The sequence below is a fragment of the Cyprinodon tularosa genome, unplaced genomic scaffold (genome assembly GCF_016077235.1).
Source record: "Cyprinodon tularosa strain WSP-4 unplaced genomic scaffold, ASM1607723v1 ctg851, whole genome shotgun sequence".
Taxonomy (NCBI): Eukaryota; Metazoa; Chordata; class Actinopteri; order Cyprinodontiformes; family Cyprinodontidae; genus Cyprinodon; species Cyprinodon tularosa.
Window position 1 is genome coordinate 151,393 of NW_024039620.1, and position 17,906 is coordinate 169,298.

The 17,906-nt window shown below is 39.5% G+C and overlaps 1 protein-coding gene across 1 annotated transcript in view; it reads right to left on the reverse strand.

Moving 5' to 3' along the window:
* Positions 1 to 1,610: 1,610 nt before the first annotated feature.
* Positions 1,611 to 17,906, reverse strand: part of col5a2a (collagen, type V, alpha 2a) — a 56,226-nt gene continuing 39,930 nt past the window's right edge. The window contains exons 24-54 of the mRNA XM_038273026.1: positions 17,658 to 17,711; positions 17,474 to 17,572; positions 17,320 to 17,373; positions 12,832 to 12,930; positions 12,665 to 12,718; positions 12,482 to 12,535; positions 12,330 to 12,383; positions 12,067 to 12,120; positions 11,947 to 11,991; positions 11,708 to 11,806; positions 9,273 to 9,380; positions 9,087 to 9,140; positions 8,824 to 8,877; positions 8,688 to 8,741; positions 8,533 to 8,586; positions 8,325 to 8,432; positions 8,098 to 8,151; positions 7,891 to 7,944; positions 6,093 to 6,254; positions 5,858 to 5,965; positions 5,541 to 5,648; positions 5,410 to 5,463; positions 5,233 to 5,340; positions 5,032 to 5,085; positions 4,820 to 4,927; positions 4,523 to 4,576; positions 4,295 to 4,402; positions 3,882 to 4,194; positions 3,598 to 3,779; positions 3,255 to 3,497; positions 1,611 to 2,940 (exon numbers count right to left, since the gene is read on the reverse strand). Of these exons, the coding sequence (XP_038128954.1) occupies positions 2,794 to 2,940; positions 3,255 to 3,497; positions 3,598 to 3,779; positions 3,882 to 4,194; positions 4,295 to 4,402; positions 4,523 to 4,576; positions 4,820 to 4,927; positions 5,032 to 5,085; positions 5,233 to 5,340; positions 5,410 to 5,463; positions 5,541 to 5,648; positions 5,858 to 5,965; positions 6,093 to 6,254; positions 7,891 to 7,944; positions 8,098 to 8,151; positions 8,325 to 8,432; positions 8,533 to 8,586; positions 8,688 to 8,741; positions 8,824 to 8,877; positions 9,087 to 9,140; positions 9,273 to 9,380; positions 11,708 to 11,806; positions 11,947 to 11,991; positions 12,067 to 12,120; positions 12,330 to 12,383; positions 12,482 to 12,535; positions 12,665 to 12,718; positions 12,832 to 12,930; positions 17,320 to 17,373; positions 17,474 to 17,572; positions 17,658 to 17,711 (2,955 nt within the window). The 3' untranslated portion in view covers positions 1,611 to 2,793. The remainder of the gene's footprint in view (positions 2,941 to 3,254; positions 3,498 to 3,597; positions 3,780 to 3,881; positions 4,195 to 4,294; positions 4,403 to 4,522; positions 4,577 to 4,819; positions 4,928 to 5,031; positions 5,086 to 5,232; positions 5,341 to 5,409; positions 5,464 to 5,540; positions 5,649 to 5,857; positions 5,966 to 6,092; positions 6,255 to 7,890; positions 7,945 to 8,097; positions 8,152 to 8,324; positions 8,433 to 8,532; positions 8,587 to 8,687; positions 8,742 to 8,823; positions 8,878 to 9,086; positions 9,141 to 9,272; positions 9,381 to 11,707; positions 11,807 to 11,946; positions 11,992 to 12,066; positions 12,121 to 12,329; positions 12,384 to 12,481; positions 12,536 to 12,664; positions 12,719 to 12,831; positions 12,931 to 17,319; positions 17,374 to 17,473; positions 17,573 to 17,657; positions 17,712 to 17,906) is intronic.

Below are 17,906 nucleotides of genomic sequence, written 5' to 3' on the forward strand. Positions count from 1 at the left end.
CCATTGGCTCCATGGTAGTTACTTACATTGGTTGCCCTGTTTTTGCTTTATTAGCCATTAAACCATCGCTCTACTCTCTTGTAGTAGGACTCAGAAGGGCTGGTAACTAACACCGCAGCCACATTTTTCTTGTTAACTGTGTCACAACTTCCAGATGTGTTATGTCCTTCCAGCCATCCATCTTAGAGATCCATATTGACCATTTTGCTACCCTCTGGTAGTCACTGGGCCCATTGAATTGTGTGAATTATGGACTCTTAAGCCAAAGTGAAAGTGCATCAGCGGTCACCCTGATAAGTCCTGCTGACTAGTGCCATTAGTGAGGCAAGAGGTAAGGAAAGGAAACTGGACGTTCCTTATTATAGTTAATTTAGCATAAGGACCTCCCTATGTTCTCTATGGTTCTCTAATTCACAGTCTTCAACTTCTTTTGGAGGTTCTCCAGACATTCCTGAGCCAGAAGGATTTCTAATATTTGACTGAAGGTCCTTTAAGGTCCTTCAATTTGCAAATGTGTCCGAGCATTAACACTATTGATCACCTCCTCAGCATGCGATCTGGTTCTGATGGAGCTTGGTACCTGACTAAGCTTGAACATGTTCTAATGAAACTTTTCCATAAATGCTAGATTGAGGGTGTCACAGTTTAGACAATTACATCTCAAGAGTTGGGAAATACATAGACTGCCATATCAAGAACTTTGTTTTTTTGTCGTAGCATTGTCTTTGTTGACTCTTCAGTTGATTAAGCATCAAGCAACGTGTTCATTTGATCAGCCCTCCAATGCAATTCTTTGATAGAAACGCAGCCCCAGATGTTTTTAGGGGTTTGTCTCTAGCTTTGGCCATAATCTGTGTGAGCGTTTATCTCCTACAGGGCTTGTGTCAAAATGAAAAAGTGTTTTGTAAGAGTGGCAAGAAAAGGTGTTCCTTGTCTTCAATATGTTTGTCCTCAGTTGTTTTGAAATGACAGAACCTGCGGATTACAGCTGGATATATTTTGAGGTAACATTACAATTGGACTAACTAACTGGAACTAATTGGTGCCTTCAAGCTAATTGCTTGAAAGAAACTGGCTCCAATACATTTTGTTTATTAGTATCACAGGAAACGGGACTGATAAAAATTCTTTCAATTGTTTTTTCTAAACCCTAATATATCTCAAAACCGCACATTTATATCCTCCTAAGATTAATACGTTACAGAAAAATTTAAATCTATACAAGTTATGTTTTATTTTTAAGTGCATTTTTTCTTGAATTGAGCCTATGAGACATTTTGCCAATGGAAAAAGACTATTAGCCTTTAAAATAAGAAAAAACTTTGAATTATCTTATTTAGAGTACATATTATATAAGTATCTTATTTTAGGAGTAAAAATACTAATTCTACTTGAAAATCATCGTATTAACCTACTCAAATTAAGGATAAATACCCTTAATTTAAGACATTTTTACTTATTTCTAGACAGTTTTTGCAGTATACTGTATATGTTACTGGTCTGTCACATAAAATCCCACCAAAAGAGTTGCAAGCTTGAACCTGCAGCCTAATCTTTTAAGGCAACAGTCTAAACCAATGTGCAGCCCGCAAACAAGAACAGGCAGTGAGAAAAGTTTTAATATTTATTTTGAAACATCCAAACTCCTCCATTTCTTGTTTGAAATGCCTCCCTCTTCTGCTCCTCTCATTCTGTTAACCTTAGCTATTCCATAATAAATACTGTAAATTGAAATATAACCACATTCTGACCAAATATTCGCTTGAAAATACAATCTAGAAATACAAAAAAAAAAAAAAATGAAAAAAAAAACTGCTCACATTGTAAATGTCACCACCCTAACAGAACCTAACTGTGGCTTCATTAATGTGACAAAAACTTAGGGGATTAAAAAGCATTCAGTTTAATTTGTTGCATAGCAAAAAGTACAAAGCAGACAGCCAGTTATTCTAAAAAAACTGAATATAAGAAGGATTTCTTAAGCAATATTAAAAGCCCAGAATACGGCAAATGGGGAACTGCCGTTCAGAAAATGGTTATAGTTCTGCTACCTGTTGCTGTACCTTTATGTGGGTTAAAGGTCACCACAAACCACCTAACCCCTCCCACACCACCCACCTCTTTCGTCAAACCCTGCCTTTGTGGACCGGAAGAACCGATCACACTACCTTAAAAGAAAAACAGCACCTGGGAAGAAAGATTTACATGCAGCATCATCGTTTTCTCAGCTTTGGTGACGAGGTAGCTAACACTGAGCAATCGAAGGATGAAATGAGTCTGATCCCCCGCCTGCGATCCAAAAAGCTGGATGCAGACTTCAGACGCTGCATCGCTGACCTCCTCCGAGATGGTGTTTTCCTCAATAGCACCAAAATGTGTTTAGTTTAAACATTAAAAACAGCAAGTTTGTAAAAAAAAAAAAAAAAAAACAACAAAAAAAAAACTCATTGATGATAATAATAGCAATGGGGTGGGACATTTAACATTTCTGGGCTTATAAACAGCAGTTATGGGTACCATTTTAAAGCTTTTTTTTTATTATTATTTGGATCCAATTAGTGAAATGAAATTTAATGCATGAAGCTTTAGCTGAACAAACACAAGACAACAAAAGAATGATTTAGTTGTTTTTTTTTCACCAATTATTTTTTAAAACCAAACATTTTTACAAAATTAGAAATCTTGGATGTCTTGAACTGGATTGAAAGGCACAATAAATATCCTGCCACAGGGCCAGAAGAGTCCTCAGTACTCTGACCATGTCAGCTGTCAGTTCAACAGTCTGCTGAATCTTTACAAGAAGCACACAGGCCCGATATCGATGCCAAACTCCTGATTTGGGCCACCAATGTCCACAGGGGCCATATCAACAATGGGAAGTCTTGCAGTTTTCTGTGTCCTGTATTCAAACACTGTCTTGCCCCAGTTGCCAGATGCTTGCTGTGAAAAAGAATAAAGAAAATCAAATAAGAAAATTCTATTTTCAAGAAACAGCTAATATTTCACAGTTGTTTTAATTGAAGAGCATTCAAATGCCTATATCAAAAGAAAATAGGTAAACATTTTGTGCAATCAGATGTAAGTAAGAGGATAATCTCATAAACAAAGAATCTTTATGGAAAGATTGGGTACTAAAAAATGATAGAATAGATAGAATCTTTTTGTGTACTACCCAAAATACTTTTGGGTTTTAATGATGTGTTTTCGTTGGGCGTAACAAGGAGAGATGTTCAATCAGGTTGAATGAAACGTACCGAGCAGGAGTCCTCCAACACTGTATATCTGAAGCGGTTATTCCCGTCGGCTTTGAGCTCCAAGTTGTTGGAGCCTCTGAGGATCATAGCTTTCTTCAGGTTGCCATTCTTGGCATCGTTGTAGGCCACAGAGTTCTTACAGTGGTAAGTAATGGTCTGAGATGCCTCCTTGGAAAGCAGGCGTATGAAGGTCATCTGCACTGTGGCGGAGTTCGCAGGCTGATCCATGTTGCCATAAGTGAACTGAAAACAGGTAGAAAAAGTTAACGCTGCACTGAAACAGATGTGTGGTGTATTTAAAGCTAAATATTTCTCCTATTATAATTTAAAAGGTGCTACTCACATGCGTCCCGCCATTGATGTCAGCTCCGAACCACACGGGCTTGTTCCTGGAGGAGGTCCACCACACTTTACGGGGTATGCTGGCTGGGTTGGCAGAGATGCAGGTTTCTCCTGTGTCCATGTTGCAGTGAACCTTGATGGCATCTTCTGAACTGCCCTGGTTTGGATCCACCCAGTACTCACCTGGAGTCAAATCAATCATCTTTAGGAAGGAAAACGCTCATCTTGGGTTTTTTTCTCTACAGATCGTAAGGAAACCAACTGGCTGTCGCCTCTAAAACGTACCACTCTTCTTCATGGGATAGCACCTCTTCAGGTCATCACAGGTCCTGGCTGGGTGCTTCCTGCTGCCGTCTGGACTCTTTATGCTGTCGATCTGGCTGCTGAGGGCCTTCAGGGTGGCTTGTACGCTGGGGTCAACAGGCATAATGATGGATGAAGAGTTGCTGTTTGGCATGGCTTCATCTTCGCTAAACTCTGGAGGAGGAGGAGGCCCAGAGTCGTAATCTTGGGGGCCACCAAACAGATCGTCCATAGCTGCCACAGGGGGTCCCGGAGGCCCAGGAGGCCCAGCAGGTCCAGGTTCTCCTGGAGGGCCCTGTTGATTTGATATTATTAAAATATTGGTGGATATACATCTGTTAATAACATTTTAAGGTTTCAATGACTCCCACATCTATGTTTTTGATAGAATTTACCTGAGGTCCAATTTCTCCACTGAGTCCACGGGTTCCCGGGGGTCCCATTGGTCCAGGCTGGCCCATATATCCCTCTTTACCAGGAGGTCCGATAGGCCCGGGAGGACCCTGAGTTATGTTCAAATAGAGGTTTACTTAGTTTTAGAAACTGAATTCCACAGTTTTTATCATGCATGAAAAGTCAATCTCATATTGTTATAAAAAGTTTGCCATAAAAAAGTTACATACCCTCGGACCACCTGGTCCAACTATTCCAGGAGCTCCTTGCTCACCAGTTGTTCCCTAAAAAAGATGAATGATAAATAGTTTTACGTACAGGTTTGTTTGTTTTTTTCCATTTTCAGACACATAAAAGTCCATTTGAGGCTGGGGTGGGGGGGGGGGGGGGGGGGGGGGGGGGGGGGGGGGGGGCACTCATCCAATTTGTGCCGTGTTGGGGGATTCCATTGGGCATATCTTTATTTTTAAGATACAAAAACTAAAATGTAAAATGTAAATGTTTACAGTTGTTTATCTTTAACCTACTGGAGGTCCAGGAAGACCCTGCAGACCGGTGTAGCCTCTGTGTCCTTTCTGTCCTCTCTCTCCATGATCTCCCAGGTCACCCTTATCTCCTCTTGGTCCTTGTGGTCCCTGAATTGAAAATTTTAGGTACAATTTTAATAAAACTTATACTATCTATTTGAACAATCAGTTTGTAGCTCATCTTTAATTGCATGAGGATATTTAAGACTGACCCCTAATCCTCGTTTTCCAGCTGTTCCAGATGGTCCTTGAGGTCCTCTTGAACCCTAAAGTAATAAAGACCCCTTGTTACTAACCAGCCTTCTGACTGATCAAAGTCTAAATTTACATATTGACATATTAATCAAGAACTTAATAACAAAACACTTTTTCTATTAGTAAATCAGCCTAAAGGTGAAATGATCAACACTTACAGGCTCTCCTCTCTGTCCTGGAGAACCTGGTGCACCAACAGGACCTGATGCTCCAGGAAGTCCTTGTGGACCAATCAAACCCTCAGGCCCAGAATCCCCTCTGTCTCCCTAGAATATATAGAGCATTAGTGTTTTGCAACATCAAAATAAGAACCAGAATGTTTCTTTGAATCCTACCCTTTGCCCTGGAAGGCCATCTTTTCCTGGAGGTCCGTCAGATCCTCTTGGACCCTGAGGAAAACAAATGTGTTAATTTAGACGTGTCTTTATGAGTGTAGCTTAGAAACCAGTTTGAAGTATCTGCTTACATCCGGGCCAGGATCACCACGGGGTCCATTAGCACCAGGGACACCAACAGGACCAGGGGGGCCTTTATCTCCTGGTGAACCTGGGGAGCCCTGCTTTCCTGGAGGTCCCTATAATGAGAAGAACACAAAATTGACGCTTTTATTGTATGGATGTTTATGTACAGTAGAAATAACTACCTTACACAGTTTAATGTCTATTAGTTCAAAAGAGAATATAATTTGGGTCTAAATCCACAACATATGGTGACCAAAATATCAGGATCACCCTGATCTGGTTCAGTGAGGGTCTACACATCTATTTTACAAATAATACCAACCCCTGGCCCTGGAAGACCCGGCATTCCTCGTTCTCCTCTCTGACCAGGAAGACCCACAATGCCTCTCTGTCCTGTAGTTCCAGCCGGACCTGGAGGACCATCAGGACCCTGAAGCCCAAGACAAAACATACAGATACTTTACATGCTTTCTTTTGCAGATGTCTAAAAAAAAAAAAACAACAACAAATAAAATACTTGATGAAACCTGATTAAGAAAAAAGCCTCATTGAGTTACCGTTGGACCGTCCTCTCCAGGGTCTCCTTTGTCTCCAGGGCTTCCTGGGGGTCCTGCAGGTCCACGCTCTCCCTGTCTTCCTGGGGATCCATGATCACCACGCAGGCCAGGTGGACCCTCTTTCCCAGGAGGTCCCTGTGGTCCTGCTTCTCCAACGGGGCCCTGAAAAGACACATCATCATCAGATAATATGATTAGGCTGTAATGGGACATTCTTAAATGACACGTGAGAATTAAAGCTATTTAGAAACAGTAGATAAAATTAAATAGATTTTATTTGATTATCGCACCAGAAAGGTTTAAGTTAAAATAACTTGATTATATCTGAAGGAAGATTCCTAAAAATAATGGAAGTAAAACTTTTAGCTTGGTATAGTTCTCCAGGTCTATTTGCAAAGATTCTCCAAATCTCTACAAACATCCTTCCTCCACAGAATTCTTAAGATGTTTGACAGACTCAGTTCACTTTAGATCATTCCAGAACTATAAACTAACGTTTTCAGGTCAGGGTTGATATTTGGGACATTCCTAATTCAACCCAACTTGACATAAACATAAGTTCTGTCTGGAGTAAAAAAAAAACCTCAGAATTATGCTACCACCACCATGTTTTACCCAAGTTATTGCACTGTGTTGCTGATGTAGAGCATTGGGATTTCATTTCCTGACATTGACATTGGAAGTGAGCGTATCAGACTTTATCCTAAACAAAACTCTGGTTGTTTTTTTAGAAGAAGGTAAAGCTTCCGTCACCGTTACTTCTTTGACACGAAACGTGGCACATAAAGGTCATTATGATCATATGTAGAAAATAAGCAGCACCTCTTTCAGTTCATCATATTTCCTTTAAATTGGTAACAGATTTCCTGCATTTAACGCTATTGAAGATCAACTTTCACCTCTTATATCTTCTCTATTCTGATACCTTTTTAAAGATAAATCTTTTAAATCATTTGCAATCTTTTTGCAACCCATAGTTTTATACACAGTATGAACATGAACAACATTGAGAGAAATACTACCAGGATATGAACAATAATTCAGGTGGAAACTAAAGAAGACTGAAATATATTTGCTTTAAAAGTTGCTTTAACAAAGCTTTAGACATGAGGCTTATCCAACTAGGATGCTGAAGAAGAAAATAATAAATATCCCTTTTTAGTTCCACATTGGGGAAATTTGTAACCTGCAGTTTTCTCACTTTTACTGCAATTATTCCCAATCCTTGTCCCTTGTCCTGAATTTTCCCCCTTCCACTTGACTTAAATGAAAGAGAGATTAACAGGCTTCTGCAGCACTTGATGGGTGTTGCGGACAAGCATAATTTGTTTGAATTTGATCTACTAAAACAACTGCATCTTAAATATGCAGGATATGGGCCCCCAAGGACCAGGGTTGGGAACTGCTTCATTAGGGAGCAGTTTGCTGCCACACTGAGTAACCCAGGAGGACCAGTCTGGGGTTAAGGGTCTTACTCAGGGACCTGGAATTACAGTTTGAGGTCCAAAACAGAAATGTTGGATTTCGGGATATAAAGGCCCTGCTCTACGGACCAATATGCAATGGATGTTTACTTTTACTTTATGTTTTACTCTATGTTGGACATATAAAGGCAATAGTCTGTGGTGAAGCTTCTTTATATGTTTTCATTTTAGATGTGAGAATACAGCCACAGACACAAAAGCAATCTGTAGAATTTGCACTAAAATATCTTAATGTATAATAGATCAGACAGTTTTGTTAAACAGCAAAATTCAGTCACTTTTAAACCCAATCAACAAAATACTCCGGAACTTACAGGTGGGCCTGGTGGACCGACTTTTCCTGCAGAACCAGGGAAACCAGTTGGGCCCTGCAAGAAGAGAAAAAAAATCATCAATATTAAAAAAAAGTTATAACATATAGAATTGGTTATGTCTTTATTTAAGTAGATACATCAGGTGTTTTGGTCTCCTGAGGAAAAAATGGTTCGAAAGAACCCTTCAGTAAATCACTGTTATCTTACCGGTGCACCCTGTGTTCCTCGTCCTCCTTTCAGCCCAGAAACACCAACTGGACCCTAAAAACATGATACAGCATTTTTTAAAAATCCACCTAGCAACACATACACATAAAACAGCATATGCTGTTTTCTTTTTGTGACTGTAAGACGACAAAGAATGATAGAAATGTGTTCAAAAAAACTTCCAAATCAATCTGGTTGTAAACAAGGTCTAAAAACTGGAAACCCACCGGAGGTCCGTGAGCTCCAGCCAAACCCTGAGGTCCTGGAGAGCCAGCCTCTCCCTTTTGGCCAGGCTCTCCAAGCTCTCCCTTGACTCCAGGCTGTCCATCAGGACCCTGCAATCCACAGAATCATTAACAATTAGGCTGTAGGGGTAGGGTTTGAGTTCAGTTTGGTCTGGAGATGCACATATCAAAAAGAATTCTAGTTTCTTGCCTGGGGTCCGGTGAATCCAACAGCCCCGATCGGACCAGGGTCTCCTCTTGAACCCTGAAAGGACACAAACTTTTAACTGAAATACTCTAAAATGATAAGAAAACTTCAGATTGCTTACTATACAAGATATAGAAGACTCTTTTTAATTAACATACCGGTGTTCCTCTGGGTCCTGGAGGTCCAGCTGGCCCTTTTGGTCCTGGTTCCCCCTGTAAAGACATTATGTATTCATTGATAATACAGACACTAAATTATGTATTCACTAATTATAAGACTAATTCTACACTGAACCTTTTCACCGCTGGGTCCAGCAGGTCCTACAGGGCCAAGGGGACCTGGGGCTCCCTGTGGAGGAGAATAAAAAAAGCCTCCTCATCAGCCGTGCCTTTGATTAACAGCAACATGTGCAGTCCCGTCAGCAGAAACAAGCTGGGACGAGCTTTGAGCTGCATGAATCTATCATTACAGTTTGTTTTTATGTAAATGAAATGCCATTGTTCAAGGCTTAGGCAGACTAAAAAGTACTGTTTTGAGTGCAGAGAAGATAAACCTACTCTTGCACCATCGTTGCCAGGTGTACCCTCTGATCCTTTTTCACCGATTGCACCCTGAACAGAAACAGCAAGAACAAACGGTTTTCAAACATGAGTACTGATAAAGTTTATTCCGCTCTTACCATCCTTTTCCAAAGATGTTCAGAGATAATTTGTGAATCCCTCCAAAGATGCTGAAACACGTACCCTGTCACCCTTGGGCCCTGGAGGACCCGAGATTCCTCGTTCTCCGGGCATTCCCTGAAGACCAGGAGGACCCACATCTCCAACAGTGCCGGTAGGACCAGGGCTGCCCTAAAGTGACAAAGATCATAATTGTAACGACTCTTTCACCTGAGAAACAATAGGACAAGGAATGGCTATTTTATGGAATAAATAAGTGTAATACTGTAAATGAAGGATCATATTGTGAATCATAGCAGGAGGCTTTTAACTAACAACCAAGAGATGCATGTAAAAAGGTCCGGAGATACATATCCACATTTCTGAGATCAGGGCAATGGGGAAAGAAGAAGGAAACCCAGAAAAGACTTTCTCCCTATGCACTCCAGTTCTCTTTGGGTACTCAGAGAGAAAATATAGAACAATCGGTTGCTTGGGGGTTTCCTCTTCGTGGGATGTTCTGAGAACTCATGCATTCTGATTAGATGCCCAAGTGACCAGTACTGGGTGACAGAGGCATAGGAGCAACCAGAGGGTCACCATTTGGAGTCTTCTGTCTCTGTCGTTGTCTTCTAGGTCTAGACATTTCACCTACATTGCCTACTTAAGGTGATTAGAGGCTTCAGTGACCCCTGCATGCAGCAGCATAGCCTCTGTCAGCGAGCTCCAGTGAAGCAGTCGCTCGCCACCATCAGTGCATAAATCGATGGGTGACTGATTTTAGGAAGAGCTTTGAGGTACTCAGACTTACATAAGTTTAAATATGGCGAAAACCATGGGTGTAGCCCCAGCAATCCCTTTTCAAACCGATTCAGAAATCCAGCTGCTTCCTAAAGAGTTAAACTGTCCTGTCTCAAAAAAACTTCAGCACACAACATCCAGTGTGTGTTAGAGAAATAATCTGATTGCATTCCTACTGTTTGCCCCCTTAATACTAAGTCCAGCCTTCCAAAGAAGATTATTTCATTTGGTGGACTCTGGGACATCGCTCTTTCTATCATGATGAATTTCCCGTCACCATATAGGTGATATACTAAAATAAGAAAGACCAGTAATTGGAGAGGTTAACCTATTGGCTTTCTTCAATGAAACAGATAAGAGGGACACTACAAAACAAAACCCTATTTTACTGATCTCTTGCTAACGAAGAAGACAAAAGATACTTCAACCTCCCAACCTGTAGTAAGAGGTCAAAAATTTTTCTGGTCGAGAACCAAGGTTTTAAAGATTGAGGAACTGGCTGTCAAACTTTAACTGCACAACTGTGCACTGAAGATCAGAGTATAAAGACGACAAAAGAAACACACCAAGAAACACAATGTGGACACCTTGTACAGTTGGCTTTAACTTAGAGAAACCATTTCATTTTCCAAACTGTGAGGTCATACACATTAATATTTGTCACACTCCTATTCAAACCAAAATTAACTTGATGGCCCTCATTTAGATCTGACTCTTAGATCTCTATGTAGACTACCTTTTCTACTTAGATATATTACTCTAAATTTAGACACCACCACATGTTTATAAATTTCCCCACTTTCCTTGAAGGGTCCTTGGCTGGTTCCCTACAATTCCTTTTTAAACATCAACCTTTGTACTAAAATATTCTTTCTGTCATGATTTGAGGACATTAAGGTCTAAAGAGAAGCGTCATCTTCTGGTCAGACCCTGTAATTCAGTGAAAGGGTGGAGTCACAGTAAAAAAAAATATGCAAGAGGAGGTCACTGCAGTGGCTAGAAGTTGGAGGGGGTTTCACTGGGAGTTGAAGGGAAGCTGGCTGCCGTTCGGCTGCAGTTTGACTGTGAAGGGCCATTTTGAATGACTGCTACTGTAGCCTTTGGAAATTATCAGATGAGGCAGTACTCTTCTTTGAAAAAATAAATCAAGGGTTATTTTTTTAGCATAATTAAAACTTCACTGAAAGATATACAAGGGTTGTGTGTTAAGCTGAAATTTCAATATATGCCAACCAGAATACAAGGGATAGATAAAAAAAAATGTGGATTTATGTATACGGATAATTACTGGAACCACTGTTACAGTTGAACTAATGTAAATAACAAGGTAAAATATGAGCTATTTAATAACATAAACTCAAACCCTGTCTGTTTAAATATTCCTGCAGTGCTTGTCTAAAGTTTGGTAACAAATATGACTATATTTAGCTGAACTTTAGCTGACAAAGATGTCAAAGATTTGGATCTATCTTTAATAAAAACTTCTTAGTGTGTGCAACACAAATGAGAGCAAATATGAAGCTTTCAACCGTGGATATAAATTTTTTTATTTGTCAAATGCAGCATCCCACTGAAATCTCTTGAGACATTCACAGATTAATACATTTAAAACCTATTTACTTTAAAAACCCTCTGAACAAGAACCCCCTTAAACCTGTGTAAACTGAACTACCTCTTATAAATGCTTGAATTCATGTCAGAACATGAATATTTATTACCTTTGGTCCATCTGGTCCCGGTGCACCAGGAATTCCTTTAGGTCCCTGCAGACCGGATGCTCCCAGTTCTCCTCTCTCTCCAGGGATTCCTCGTTCCCCCTGGAATTTAGAACCCATCATTTATTGAATGATTTACTGAATTTCCTTTTAGGATGAATAGAGTATTACTGAACCGAATTGAATTCAATTTAGAATTAATAAGTGGCACAAATATCTTTATATAAAAAGGATTCACTCACCCTTGGTCCAATTTGACCAACTGGACCAATTTCTCCAGGGATGCCCTAAAAGTAACACAAAGTTTTTGATGGTAGTGCATTTTTTTATGTGGTTAAAAATGTTGCTTTTGTTGGACTCACCTGGTCACCTGGTTTACCAGACTCTCCAGGGGGGCCTTGGTTTCCTGGCAAACCCTATACAATAAATAAAAGATGGTGAAACAATGATAGATCATATTTTATAAATGTTTTGTTTATCCACATCTGTGAAAAAAATCCAATATTTACCCATAGATACAGTAAAATTTGTTTTATGGTTTTATTAAGGCTTTCTATTTCTTCAATAAAGTGCTTTGAAACATTTTGTGTTTATTTCATATTCAAGTCAAGAAACCCCAACACACCGGGAATCCATGTACACCTGGTGGTCCCTGTTCTCCTCTGTCTCCTGCTGGGCCCTTTAAAAGACACAGTTCAAATGAATAATTTTTCTCAAGCCAAAAAAAGAAAAGGACCTTTAGCAAGTTGCGTGATGCTAAATAAAATATATACTTACGGGTGGACCAGGGGGGCCTGCTGGGCCGACCTCTCCATCTTTTCCAGGAGGTCCCTGATGATACGTAAAAAATAAACTGAGTATAGAGATAGATAATTACCTAAATAAATCTAGAAGAAGGAAATGAACCACTTTAGTGAAAGCACTACAGCCAAGAATAAACCAGCTTATAAAATTACTTACTCTTTGACCTGGCACTCCTGCAGATCCTTGTTCTCCTGTTTTTCCAGGGTCGCCCTTCAAAAGTAAACATACAACACATTTCAAGTCAGAAAAAAAATGAAACACGCTTTTTAATCAAACATTATATGAGAATGTCATGTCACTGTTTATAAATAAATCGGCCTTACATTAAAGCCCTTTGGGCCTGGGGCCCCCATGGTTCCTACAGGGCCTCTATTGCCAATTGATCCGGCTGGGCCTGGACGACCATCTTCACCAGATGCACCCTAAAAAAGAACCAAATCATAACTTAATCTAAACATTAAAGCAAGTTTATGGATATTATAACAAAAAAATTCCAGTGCGATAAGTTTTAAAAAGGACTGTTTGTGACAGTGAAGGCTGCTGTTCTTGAAAACAGAAAAGGCTCAGAGGCGTTAAATAAATCCAAACGTAACGTATTGCATTAAAAAATGTTGAAACACATAAAACACATTCCTACAATGGGTTAAAATAGCTGCCGTGAAGCTCTCTGAAATAATAAACTTCACTTCAGAAACAACTGAAAGATTTCGGCACAAGATGACTGTTTTGACTGAGTGATCACTTTTACATCTCCACTCATGAGGAAAACCTCCTCGCTGTCCAGCCACCATCAGTCAAAAATCCTTAAGTATGTTTGCCAATCAGCATCTAGTAGCCAGCTAATATCACAGCCTCAGGGTTCAGATCCAAAGAGAAGCCTCAGTACTGCTTTATCCGTGGAATTTTACACTTTATTTGTTACCTTAGAGATCTTTTGCTAGTAACATCACTTTATTCATATATATAATGACTTTATTCGAGTACTATTAGGAAATTTTTTGTACCATAAAGACTTAACCCTCTCAATTTTATGATAATATTTTCAAAATATGAAATCATTATAGTATTACAAATTTAATCTAATATTATGACCTCTTCGCTGTCTGGACACCACCAGTCAAAAACCCTTAAGTATGTTAGCCAATCAGCATCGAGTAGCCAGCTTCAAGACCCATCCCTGCTCCATAGACCCCCTAAAAGGTTTAGCCTCACTGGGAGTGATGTATTTTTCCATGTTATCCAATCAGGGCTCTTCTTTCTTGTTGCTTTTAGTGAATATTTAAAGCATTTTAATGAGTACATTTATGATGTGCAGTCTTCTAAAGCCGGGCATACACTGTACGATTTTTGCCCTTTTCGGGACGATTCTCCAGGCGTGCAAGAATTTTTCAATTGGGCTGAGTTTCAGCCTGATCGTGCGTCCTGCGTCATGTAGTGTACAGGGGGTAACGAGGGGCAATCAGCCTTTCACGACCACCTCCCGGTCAGGAATCGTAAGGTTGGAAGAAAATCAAATGAAATTTGAAATTCAGTCGGCCGTCGTAAGGTGGTTGTGGGCAAATCGCTAAGTGGGCATCCGCTAACAAGCATTTGGCTTCCGGATAGACGAGTCCGACATGTTTTTTTGGGTTACAGTTTGAGTAGGTCCGCGGTTCTCAAAGTGTGTGGCGCGACCCACTGGTGGGGAATTGAGACGTGACAGGTGGGGCGCGCCAAGTTCCGGTGTGTGTGTGTGTGTGTGACTATAAATGTAGAATGTGTATGTAGAATGTGTGAGAGCAAACTGTCCTTATAGCTGTATGTTGCCGCTTTTTAGACCAATCAAACCCACAAAGTAATCATTACTAGCCTACATGCAGTCTAATTAAAAGAACATTAGATATGAGAAAAATTTCACCTGGAACTGAAGTGCCAAAATAATGATTGACGTGACGTCGGCATATTATTTGTAACGGAATAAACTTTCGCGCCCCAGTGTTGCCAACTCAGCGACTTTGTTGCTATATTTTAGACCCCTCCAGCGACTCTTTTTAAAAAAAGCGACAAATCTAGCGACTTTTGGAGACTCTTACGTGAAAGCACGTATCGTTCCTTTTCTTGTCCTCCAGCGGCAGGTGCTGCCGTGGGGCGCCTCCCCCGTCCCAACCCCGTTCTCCCCCGCTATCGCAGGAGTCCCTCTCAGCGCTGCAGAGACACAGCATGTTTACCCTCAGCGTCCAGACTGCAAATGAAGCGCACATGCGCCGGGATTGACGGCGCAGGTTGATCATAAATAACTGAATTTGAAATATTTTATCTTAAATAAATAGGACCAGTTTATTGAAATGACGTCTGACTCCACCCTGAGGCTCAGGTTTAATGCTCAGACTAATAGTGAATTCTGGTTTGGAGTGGAGAGGGAGTTTCCACTCATCGGGCAGAGAGCTGTGTGCATTCTTCTTCCCTTTGCCACATCATATCTCTGTGAGATGGGCTTTTCAACTGTTGCTTCACTGAAAACAAAATACAGATCTCAGCTGAACATTGAGCATGACTTGAGAGTGGCAGTATCAAGCCTGCAACCCCGTTTTGAGAAACTGTGCAATGCAAAACAGGCTCATCGCAGCCACTAATGCAGGGATAAATAGACCTGTCTTGCCAGATGGATTTCACTTCTTTTCTTTTATTAACAGATTGCAGAGTGGCACTTTAATTTTTTTTATCTTTGAGCTTGATACAAATTTTGACACAGCTGCATTTTTATTTTCTTTATTTTTGAGCTTGCTGTTATTTGATGTAGATAGTTTGTATTTAGATACTACTTGTTACTTCAATAAAATTGGAAAATTTTAAGATTGTTGCATATTTCATTAGCATTGTGTTGGGGCGATGGGGACAGGCGGGGCTTGAAAATTCCCCCTTGTCCAAAGTGGGGAATGACAGAAAAAGTTTGAGAACCACTGGAGTAGGTAGATCGGATCAGAGTGTTGGGTCACACAGTGTGAGAACATACATTGTGAGCTGTGAACTCACACTGTACGACAAAACCACAGGGTCTCATCGTACAGTGTGAGCTGGAGCTGCATGCAACGACTGAAAAAAAACCGCACAGGGTATGCCAGCTTAATTCAGACATGATCATTCATCACATTAAAACAGGACTTTACTTTATGTAGAAGTCTAAAAATGGAAGAAGATTTTGCTATTTTGTGAAAGATTCCGTTTTATTATTTGATTTTCAATTATTTGGTGCATTTTCATCTTAACTAACAGCGTTAGCACAGTCACTCATTTCTGCAATTCTCAAAACTGAACTTTGGAGGGAAAGACAGTGTGATTTACAGCCTAATTTAGACACATCTCTTAATAAGAATAAAGCCTGTATTATGATGATAAGGTCTTACTATTATGAGAAACAGTCCATAGTAATATGAACATAAATTTGCAGTACTGAGAAAAAAAGAAATAAACTTTTTGCAAGAACCAGTTCAGTATAGTGGTTAGTATCCCCATCTGTCACACGGGACTCAGGGGTTCAATTCTCTTGATGGTAGATAGCTTGGATAAAAGCGTCTGCTACATGGTACACATCTAAGAATGCTTGAGCTAATCACATAACATCACAGCCTCAGAGTTCACATACAAAGCTTAGCATTTTAACAGAGAGAGAAGACTGCTCTTTCTTTTAGAAACCTTAGTACTGCTTTATCCTTGGAATTTTACACTTTATTTGTTACCTTAGAGATCTTTTGCTAGTAACATCACATTATTCATATATATAATAACTTTTTTCTGGTAATATTAAGACTTTTTTGTACTATTATGACCTTATCCTCTCGATTTTATGATAATATTTTCAAAATATGAAATCATTCTTGTATTATTACAACTTTAAGCTGATATTATAAATGTAGTTTTCTACCTGAAATACACATATTATGATGTTAAGATTGTAGGTCTGCTACTGTAAAATTATGCTGCACTTGTATTCTTGTAGATCTAATATCATGATTTTATTTTATGACTCTTCTCTCATAATATTATAACTTTATCTTGTAATTCATAAGAAAATATAAATATATCTCTTAGCACGGTGTTCAAGGGAAAACAGTCTTTAATAATTGGGATAAAATGTTAATTTTTTTTTAAATTAGTTTGTGTAATTGAATTGAACTGACTCAATATTCCAGCTGATTTTGGATGATATGAATGGTTATTTTAAAATGCATTAATTATTTTTGCTACACAATGAAATAGATATGTACGTAAAACAAAATGTAAATGAAGACCTTGTACTTAAAAGTAAAAAGCAGCCTTATAATTTGATTAGAATCTCAATCTACGGTAATGGTTTTTCTATTTTTTTTTCCAATTATCAACTAACACATTTTTAGTTGAATGAATGGTTGCTTTTACAGAGTTAGGACCAAAACTTACACTATATGGTTTCCTGCTTATTTGTAAACATACAACCCACAGCTTAAACTACCTGCTAAAGCTAATGATGCTACAGTAAGGAAAGTTCTATGATGCTTTCATGAAAAACACTTCTTTCAGTTCAAACACCAAATACTATCAAAGACATGTAGACATGTTTAAAGGAGAAACAGAAAGAAGGTGCATGCTTCAAAAACATACATGTATAAATGTAATTGGAGAGAAAGGAAAATGAGATGTGTTTACTGCAACTATAACTGTGAAAACACATTTAGCATAAGAATATATGTCTTCCTTATCTATCAATGATTTTGGCACTGGGAGACCACAGTGAAGCTAACTTACTTGACCATTAAAACAGTCCTTTTAAAGTGTGATAAAGCTCTTTAACTTACCAGGGGCCCTGGCTTCCCTTCTGCCCCCTGGACTCCTGGGGTACCAGTAAGACCCTATGGAAGATTGATCAAAAACAAGTATTGATTTGTCAGAATGGATCTGTAACAATAACAAGAACTCTATTTCAAATATCAAAGACAACTCTTGTGTTACCCTTGCACCTGGTAGACCAGGCTCCCCTGGACGTCCAGGGTCCCCAAGAGAGCCTTTTGGGCCCGGTGGACCAGAAGTGCCACGATCTCCTTGAGCACCCTTTCCAAAAAATGGGACACAATTTTCATTTATTATATGAATTAAACAAAATAAGAAAAAAATCTGCAGAAGAAATAAAGAATACCTTTGGCCCAGGCAGGCCATCAGCACCAGGGAAACCTCTGTTACCAGGAGAACCCTAAAAGACACAACATGGTATCAATCATTACTAAATCAGATGTCAAATCAGCATTTTGGGAGAAACAAGGCTACTCCAGATCCATTCTACTCTCCACACAGGTTCTAGATAATACCATATATAACCAGATAAAACCAAATGATACTTGACAGGGAGAAACCCAGATAGAAGAACTTTTTAGACAGCTTTAGGGCA